Genomic DNA, 9893 nt, shown 5'->3' with positions numbered 1-9893 from the left:
GGAACGAATCGGTCAGTGAATCGAAAATATTGCCAAGTTGCATTCAAAGTATGTCACTAGTGATCATGAGTTGAGATTATCTGTGAGCACAAAATGCAAAAGTGATGAATTAGTTTCGAAAGTGACAAATGTCAGAAGTATTACGGAAACCTATAACCATGCAAAAGTGTGTACTACTGCAACTAAGAAAAATAATGTTGATCTACGCAAGAAGTACAAGAACGAACATTATCTTGTTCTGAGAGGTAAAGTCTAAAGACGCCATACCGGAATCTGTATTATGATAATATTTGTGTTTCTTGTAACTAGTTGTTTTGAAATGTGGAGTACCATCGCTTGGATCATCTACAAGCAGTACATAAGTTTACGTACAGTATACATGTGCGATGTTCAGAAACATTCAGGTGTACAAAATTATTCAACGCGGCCCCAATAAAATCAATAAAAAAACTTATAATCAGGTCTTGTTATGAGATGTTTGTTTACACAACAATAAGAATTTATGCGAACGCCGTGTCCAGAAGCTGAAAGCTTTTTCTTTTATAAAATTCGGAAAAATACGCCAGTATCACCCTAAATACATCGCTATGTTTAATTTAAATCGAAGAGGCATCGAAGAAGATATGAAGAGATGCAGAAAGTTAGAAAAAAAAGTATTTTCATTTATTTGTGCTTTATGCCAAAAGTACAGGAGTGATGATCTGTGATTCAACCTTTGCCCCATATACATTTCCAGGATAAATGTATTAGTAAGTTTTCTACCTATAATATACATTTGCTCACAAAAATGACTTGCTTTTTCTTTAGGGGTGTCAGCATTCCAACGTTTACAAACATTTGTGAGGCTGACAAAATAAAATTTGAATACATATTTATTATGAACTATTACCTTCAACGCATTGCCAGTTCTTTTTCCCGTAATTTCTTTAATATTTACATGTACGAACTTGTTTCATCAGGGCTTAGCTGACTTGCAGTTTAAAGTTCCTACTATTTACTTAAAACCAGCCTTTAAAAAAAACACCAGCAAAGATGATTCAACTTCATCCTAGCATTTCTTAAATAAAACATAGGAATCGGCCAGAGGATAGGCCGAATATGGCCTCTTGTTTACTTTAGTTAAGAGCTGATTCCTAACAAATTCCTTGTTCCGTTTCTAACATCTTGAACTAAACCCCTTTATAGCATAACTTCCTGTTTAAAGTAAAAACTGTAAATCACAGTTCACATTTAAGTTTACTTCATATTGTTTATGGTTAAGTTTTTGTTTCTAAGACTCACAACTGTTTCCTTGAATCCTTCCTTCAAATTTCTCAATTAATTCATCCAATCCTACGTAGTTCTGCGGGTTGGTTCGTTGCAAGTTCCTAATGTTGTTTGCCTTTCAAATGTTTATCCAAATCACTGTAGTGTATTTGACAACATTCACAAAATCCTAGGGGCTGTCTCTTACGTGCTTGACTTCTTTAGTTTAAACTTAAATGGGTAGCTACCTAATGGAGAGTTAAAGTCGATAGAAGGAAACTCCTCAAATTCCACAAATTCTGGACGATATTTTCGAGATTGATCCTCTACTTTGATAAAATGCGGTTGCAACTTTTTCCCTTGGCTATTCGCACTTCCTCTATAATAGAAACTGAAGATATATTTTTTCTAAACCAAGCAGTGAATTGATACTTGAACCTGCTGCTCTAAACTCAATCGCTGTTAAAAGTGAATTTTCCATTTTCTTGCAAATTTTTTCCAAAAGCTCGCAACATTCCAACGCAACATCTTGCAACATTGTTGCATCGCAATGGTCCGTACTGTAAAATCCCGACCAAAAGCCAGCCAACCAGAGTGCTCCATTTAGCCTGAGAATTGCTTGCCATATAATAAAAAATAATAATAGTTAGGTATCAGGGGATTCAGCGCTTATGGATTTCCACCCAGTTTCGCTGGAATATACAAAAATTTCTTCCAACACCGTAAGCAATCACATAGCATCATTTTCCAGTTCTGCGCTCTAAGAAAAAAAACATCTGTAACGTATGTGATCCACAGAGAAAGGAATCAACAGTAAAGGCCATGTTACACGAGGCAATTTTTCCTGCAGCAACTCGCATGCTGCAACTCGCATCGCAACAAACGTTGCGTTGCAAGTTGCAAGAAAAAATTCACGTGCAACACCCCATTTTGCAACTGCAATTGTTGCGTTGCGAGTTGCGAGAAAAGTAGAACGACCCTCTACTTTTCGCAACGTTGCGAGACAAGTTGCTTGCGTGTTACATCCCCTCTGCAACTCGCAACGCAATTTTGTCAGAATGGGCCAGTCAGAGCTCATCTTTCGGCGACTTAGCGCGTCCGCCATCTTGTTTGTTGTTGTACGCGTTGCAAGTTGCGAAAGAAGTTGCCAACGTGTAACATACCCTCCAACTTGAAACGTTTTTATTCGTCATGGTTGCGTTGCGAGTTGCAAGAAAAATTGCCTCGTGTAACATAGCCTTAACATTACCAAGTAAGGTCATATAAACTTTCCATCTCTAATTAATTAATGGCCAGTAACTTTTTTCCAGACGGTTTTCCCATCGATGAAGTGGACTACAAATGGAAGTCAAACGAAGTACCAGTCAGGCATCTATCGATGTCACAGTTCTCAGTCACGTCTTCAAACACGTCCCGTGAACCTTATTACCTCTCCACTGGTACAGTGTTTGTAACCTTGACCAAATAATCGTTTCAACCATAAATGTTGATATTTTCGTAAAACCTTTCCTTGGAAAATGTAAACTCGCTCTGAAGGTAACGCCTGTTTTGTTCAAAACACACACGTCTGTACAAAGAGCTCAGTTAAGCTTATTTTAATTTTCAGACATTTGTCGATGGCAAGCCGACTTGAGCGATTATCATTGTTATCATTTACTTTTAATTCAAACTGTCAAACATTGAAACTTTGGAAAAAATGAGAACTCGGAATAAAGATATATGTGGGTCAAAAGCTCCAAATAATGCGCTGAGAATTGCTGATGGTTGTTGCCCTCTCAAATTAAAAGACACTTCTGTGTCGCTCACGAGCTCAGTGAATTTTAGCTTCCTGTTTAAAAATTCACCCAAATCGCTTTAAAAACTCGAACATTTTGTTCCAATTGTCTACACAGGTATTTTCTCCTCGATCACGGTGACCTTCTCGCTGCAAAGGCATGTGGGATACTATGTGATTCAACTGTACCTTCCATGTATCTTTCTGGTCATGCTCAGCTGGATTGTTTTCTGGACCAACCCCGAGAACTATGGCGACAGGCTGACTGTCGGCATCACGTGCATTCTCACCATCGTCTTCCTGTTGGGTTATGTCAATGCTATGCTGCCCAAGGTTTGAACTTTGAGTACATGATTATTAATTTCGTGACGTCACTGTGGGATCAATGTTGTTGCTCACAGCTGAGATATCTTGCGTTGTGATTAACCCTTTCGCTGCCGAGGGCTTCCCCATTGACGAGTAAAATCGTCTGGCGTTAGACAGAGTAAAATCTACAAGTGTCAATTTGCATTTTTGGCGTTGAAAGGGTTAAAAAGCACACGTTATATTTCAATTTTCCCATTCAAAGGGTGTCAAAATACAGTCGAACCCCCACCAACGGCCACCTCTCCACAGAGGTCACCTTTTTTTGTCCCGGCGGAGGGTCTATACATTCACTCTTAATTTAACTTCTTTTCAACGACCACCTCTCCACAACGGCAACGGCCAGTAAATGTCGTCCCAACTGCCCAAATAACCTCTCAATAACGGCCAGTTAAATCAATGTCTTATGAAATTGAGTTAAAAGTCATGAAACTTGATCCGTACGGAACGTCGATGATCATGTGTTATCCACACAGTATCTGAGCAGATACATACATACATACATACATACAGACATACATTCAGACATACATGCACACATACATTTACACAGGGTAAAATCTTCAGTATATATTACAATAAAAGGTTTCATTTTCATTACAACTGCACTGTTTTGGGGATTGCCGTGTGGGAGCCCGACCGGCACCTACTATATAGTTGGCCAATTTCCCTTTTAAAATAGCCTAGGGAGTCTGATTTTCGGAAACTGATGGGCAAACTATTCCGCGTGTAATTAGATCATCCCAATTTAACAGATCTAAAAGAAAAGTGGCGCTTGTGTCATAATTGGACCTGGTAATCGCCCTGGCAGCCCTATTTTGAAGTTTTTGACGTTTATCACTTAAGGTTAAGTTGCAGTCGCCCCAAACGGAGCTACAATAGTCAAAGTGGGGTAAGATCAACGCTTGATAGATTTGGAGGGCAGTGTGCTCTGATATGTATGGTCTTATAGGTTTAAGGGCGCCTATAGCTGAAGATATCTTCTTGCTAAGTTCACCTTATGTGATTAGGCCATGAGAGGTGTTCTTCAATTATCACGCCTAGGGATTTAGCTTCTTTGACTTTAGAGATTAATTAAGCATCGATCTCAATGTTTATCTGATCGTCAGAGAATGAATGTAAAGTTTTCGGGACTTTCGAGAAACGGGCCCCTAGTGCAGGGAAAGGCCGCTGATCACCATATTGATGATTTGCATCTGACTTCACTGCTGCCATGTTGGTGTACCATGACAACGGTGCATTAAAATTTGACTCTATTATTATGCAAATATCTGTTGTTTTGTATACCAACGAGGACTTCTCATCACGTGGATACTTCCTTGTCCTTTTTCTCAACGTTTCGCAGATGTTCGCGAGAGCGGTCTCCGAGATTCCTTCCTGTTTCACCAATGTCTTTCTTTTTGCATAATGTGCATGTTATGCAATGCATGACATTTGAAGAGGTGCATGTGAAGCACTCACTGGAGGATTTTAACAGGTCGCTTCGGCCCTCAGTGTTAGTTTTTTCTGCATTGTGGACGAAAGGACAAGTTTTACATCAAGTGCGCGCGCACTTCAGCGTCAGGTTTTAGTGTGCTTCTAACTTCTTTACGGTGGTTAACTTACCATATCAACCCAGTTGCCGATAAACCCATTTCTGTTTTTTACTTCCCCACCAACGCAGCGCCACAGTTTCTTTAAAAATTGAACCACTTTATCCATTTTGTTTTGCTCCATAGGTCAGTTATGCGAAGGGAGTAGACTGGTATCTAATGACGTCATTCCTCTTCATATTCCTGTCGTTGCTCGAGTGTATCGTGGTGGAGAGACTGTTAACATCAAAAGCGCAAGAAAGCAGAGATGAAGAACATGATAACAAAGCCTGTGTAATAGCATCGGACCGTTAATTAAAATAACCAAAATGAGGGGTTTCTAAGTTGGAGCTGGAACACATCAAGGGGAGCCTCTCTCTCCAATAATTCCTTAAGTCAACCCTATCCCGATTAAATTTACTTTTAGGAAAAGGTTTTTCCATTCGGAAAGTATTTCCCTTGACGCTGAGATAGCTCTGTTTTGATTGGCTTTTACAACAATGGGCGAGCCGAATCTCCCAAGGGAGGCGTTCTATAAATAAATCTACTCAGGAGAGGGTTGATTCCCAAGGCAAGTATGGTAGATAGAGGCTCCTCTTGATGAGCTCCTGGTTAGAGCGCGCTCAAAATTCGTAAGCCAACACACCACCAGTTACTGGAATGAACTTTTGCACGCTGAACAGCCACTTTCATCCAATCGAATGGGTTCTTCATGGCTCCAAGCTCCAGTTTCGAAAACGCCCTCTAAGTCGGGTGCATGCAGATTGATCAACAAAATCAACCTCTTATTTCAATGTATTAGTATACTGAGCAATTTCTACTGATTTTATGTTTATTGCAAACTGCTTTGTCTCCCCTTGTTTTCTAAATCAATTCTGGGAAACTTTACAATACAACTTTCTACGCATGGACCAGCGTAACAAAACAGAAGCACCGGATCCTGGTGAAGGACCTTATCAGCGATTTAAATATTATAAAAGCTAAAAAGAACAAGGCTGATATAACAGTGAAGAAATATATTGAAAAAAGCCAACATAATCCACCTTTTCCCTTATACTTCTTTACCGTCATATAATTTCAATTATCATTTCTTCTTATTATTATTGGACCGTATCCGTGAAGTCCGTTAAAATCCTTATCTTTAGGGCTGTATCAAATCACACGCCATATCACCATTCAAATTGTATAAATTGTACCGTCTTTGTTAACCGTAGCCATTGCCTGTAAAACCCTGATGAAGAAAGGCAGTTCCTTTCGAAAGATTGGGTTTTATCCATATATTCCTTCACCGTTATATCAGCCTTGCTCTTATAAAGAATGCCTGATTTGCTTTCTTTTAGGACACTTCCCCTGAATTTTCTTTGAACAACATCGACATCACTATTCGCAGGAGCTCGGAAACTGTGCAGATCACTTCAAGCGACTTTGACATGCAGGAGGACGTGAAGCGAAAGGGCATGGTGCAAGTGTTACCGCTGACCAAGAAGAATATGACTGGAAACGAAAAGTCAGAGGTCGATCCGAGATCCCCAGACAAAAAGATTTCCACTGAAAAACCCGGAGAAAAAACCACATCAAAGCTTACTTCTGGGTCTGGACGAAGCTGGGCAATAAAACTTGATCTTGCCTGCCGAATCCTGTTTCCTCTTGCTTATGCTTTGTACAACACACTTTATTGGTACATGTACTTAAATGGTATTGATGCCCAGGCATGACCTTTCATGACCTCTTCGTGACCGATGTCTGGGTCTCAGTTTTTCACACATCTCATTTTGGACCATAACTCCTCTCGTCTTTGAACTCTAAACTAGAGTCAGCCAACAAATATGCACTTAAAACTCTATTAAACCTAGGTAATAATCTTGACTATGATACTATATTATCCTTGAGTGATATGCAGTCTCTTAAACATAGACGCGCGCTATTACAGTTCTCTTGTTTTATTATACAAATGCATGAACTCTAACGGGAGAACACGAGAAAAGCTTGTAAATCATGACCGAAGGCGACGAGGGCGAGGTAACCCACTTTGGTGGAGTAACCTCCCTCTCCATACATTATAATCTCTCATTTTAATTTGATCACGTTTACATGATAGGTGCATGGGGTGACCCGCCACATGTTACCTCACCTATCTGGGGTCCCTCACCTCCATATAAACAGACCCTAAAAAGGTAGTGACTAAACAAATTGTTTACAGCCTGACCTAGACTGTAATATAATGTAAATATAATTGCAGAATTGATTCTGGGTTGTCACTAAGATTTCAAGTTGCCAGGTGAATACAATAAGAAGGGAGAGAATCAAACAGCTTGATATTCGGTTGGCTTCCATTTTTTAATTTTTTTTTCTTTTTTTTTAGTAGTCAGGAGAATCCTCGGCTCCCACCTCTTAATGAGAGCCCTGTCATCAAGTAATAAAAAGACAATAAATTGTAATTGCCGTCAATATCTTCAGAGCTTCTAGGTCATTGCCTTCAACTCCAGGCCCCAGTTGTTCAAACGATGGATAGCGCTATCCACCGGATAAATCACTATCCAGCAGATAGTGATAGTGATTTATCTGGCGGATAGCGCTGTCCGTCGTTTGAACAACTGGGGCCAGATGCCAGACTGCAACAGTGCCAAAGTGTCTAACAATTTGGTCAGTCCAAAGGGCCATTTTATCCATCCCCTTTGCACTTCCCACCTGCAGAAAATCAATAACACGCCTTAAATTTGTTAGAGAGAAATGTAACAACTAAAAAACCATAGGGAAATACCAAACTGGAACAGTTATTAAAACTTTCTTCCTTATCTATCATGATTTTCATAATGTTCAGAAATTCACTCAATGAAAATCTGAGTGATGCATCTTCATTTTTTATCAAAGAAAGAAGTTCAAATTGGAGCGCATTGCTTCTTTGCTGTTACGTCTGAGACAGATATGAGAGATGCGAAAACAGAAATCACAACCACAAAATGCTAGCGAGTCGAAATGCCCGCCTACCTGTTATTACCAGCCATTGCAACTGGACTTTCCACGGTTGAAGCAATGACAGAATCGTCACTCTTGTTTCTTTTCATAGAGGTCGAGGTGTGCAAATTAGAATCATCTGCAAAACAACATATGAAAACAAAAATCACTGTGGATTGTCTATAAATTTTCCGACCATATGCACTGCTCGCGTGGAAAAAGAGCCCCTAAACTGGGATTTCAGATCTCTGACAGATTGATCTCATGCATCTTACCTGCAGCTGGTTCTTGTACTCGCACTTGGTTCTTCCGTACATGCACTCTTCTTCATGGCTTGCTTGGCTTTCAAACTGTTAAAATACAGTAATACTATGTAGTTAGCTTCTAAGTTGCAGCTAAGACTAAAAAGAAATCTAAATGTACAACTCTTATTTTCTCACCTTTGTTGCCTTCCATCTCAAACGACAACAAATGCTGCAAGAAAGCAATGTAGGTGGAGAAGACACACTGAGCTTCCAGCGTTTTAAATGTGTCCCGAAGGTCACAACGGACATAAATCGAATTCCATGAGCCTTGAGCCATGAACTCCGAGAGTCCGATCTCTTCTGTGTGCTCCTAACAAAGCTTCCAGGTGACAAGAGGCTGCGGCCACTGCCATAGCGTCTCCTGCCTCGAGCCGACATCCTTCGCATCGAGAGCTAAATAGCGCTTAGGATTTCCACATTTCTCCAAAAATGTACTGTAACACGAAAACCAATGTCTAGATAATTTAAATATATAGATAGAATACAAAACGAACACCGATTAGCGACGATGGAAATAGGTTTCGACAAGCAGTCTCGCGGTTCGCTTCAGTTTGATTTCTTGTTAGGCTGAACACTTTTCAAAGTATTGAGCATGCGCAGTCGGATGAGTCAGCATGGCACAGAAAGCAAAAGTTCCATTGAGAGTTTCTGATGACAAGGTGGGAGTGTGATATGGGACATCAGTAGATATTGCAACTAAGAGAAAGCCTATATAACACAATTTTCTGGAGCATAAGAATCCTCAGCTTTGGGTGAGTCAGACACTGGGTGTCGACGTAAGGCATCTGGGACGGTGTTTGCTATGCTTGGTCGATGCTCAATGAAGAAGTCGAATTCTGCCATCGTGCACCAACGTGCTAGTTTTGCTTGCTGAGGTGCCAAAGAGGAAAGCCATTCAAGTTCGCGTGATCAGTGACAACTTTAATACGCAGATGCTTTTCCCATCAATGAAGTGGACTACAAATGGAAGCTAACTGAAGTAGCTGTCCGATGTCCCAGTTCTCAGTCACGTCTTCAAAACGTTCCGTCGAGTTACAGAGTTCGCCTCTGGTACGGGGTTTGCAACCTTGACAAAAGAAAAATTCCTTTGAAGCTCAAAGCAATAATTGTTTCCTTCGTTTCAACAATAAATGTTGATTTTGCTCTAAAACGTTTCCTTAGATAATGCAAATCACTCTGAATGGAACGCCTGTTTTGTCCAAAACTGAACGTTTGCTCAAAGAGTTTTGAGGTTATTTTTAAGCATTTACCGATGGCAAGATTTGTACGATTATCGCTTACTTCTAATTCAAACTGTCCTGGCAAACATTGGACTTTGCAATGATGAGAAGTCAGAAGAAATTTATGATTGCTATTATTATAAGCTACAAGTCATGAGCTGATTATTTTAATGACTATTTTTTGTAGTTCTTTACTTTTAACCCTCTCATATGAAAAGACACTCCTCTGTCGCTCATAAGCTCAGTGAATTTTAGATTCCCGTTTAAAAATTCACCCAAATCGCTTTAAGAACTTTGTTCCAATTGTCTACACAGGCAATTACACAACCTTCAAAGTGACCTTCTCGCTGCAAAGGCATGTGGGATACTATGTGATTCAAGTGTACCTTCCATGTATCTTTCTGGTCATGCTCAGCTGGATTGTTTTCTGGACCAACCCCGAGAACGGTGGCGATAGGCT

The 9893-nt window shown here is 40.1% G+C and overlaps 1 protein-coding gene across 1 annotated transcript in view; it reads left to right on the top strand.

Annotated features, from left to right (window-relative positions):
• The window catches only part of LOC137971248 (gamma-aminobutyric acid receptor subunit alpha-6-like), a 40534-nt gene extending 33091 nt beyond the window's left edge, over positions 1-7443 (top strand). The window contains exons 7-10 of the mRNA XM_068818036.1: positions 2556-2684; positions 3138-3352; positions 5101-5247; positions 6294-7443. Of these exons, the coding sequence (XP_068674137.1) occupies positions 2556-2684; positions 3138-3352; positions 5101-5247; positions 6294-6668 (866 nt within the window). The 3' untranslated portion in view covers positions 6669-7443. The remainder of the gene's footprint in view (positions 1-2555; positions 2685-3137; positions 3353-5100; positions 5248-6293) is intronic.
• Positions 7444-9893: the final 2450 nt, after the last annotated feature.

The sequence above is a fragment of the Montipora foliosa genome, chromosome 9 (genome assembly GCF_036669935.1).
Source record: "Montipora foliosa isolate CH-2021 chromosome 9, ASM3666993v2, whole genome shotgun sequence".
Classification (NCBI taxonomy): domain Eukaryota; kingdom Metazoa; phylum Cnidaria; class Anthozoa; order Scleractinia; family Acroporidae; genus Montipora; species Montipora foliosa.
Note: the sequence above shows the minus strand (reverse complement) of the source record. Positions and strands in the feature narration are given on the sequence as shown.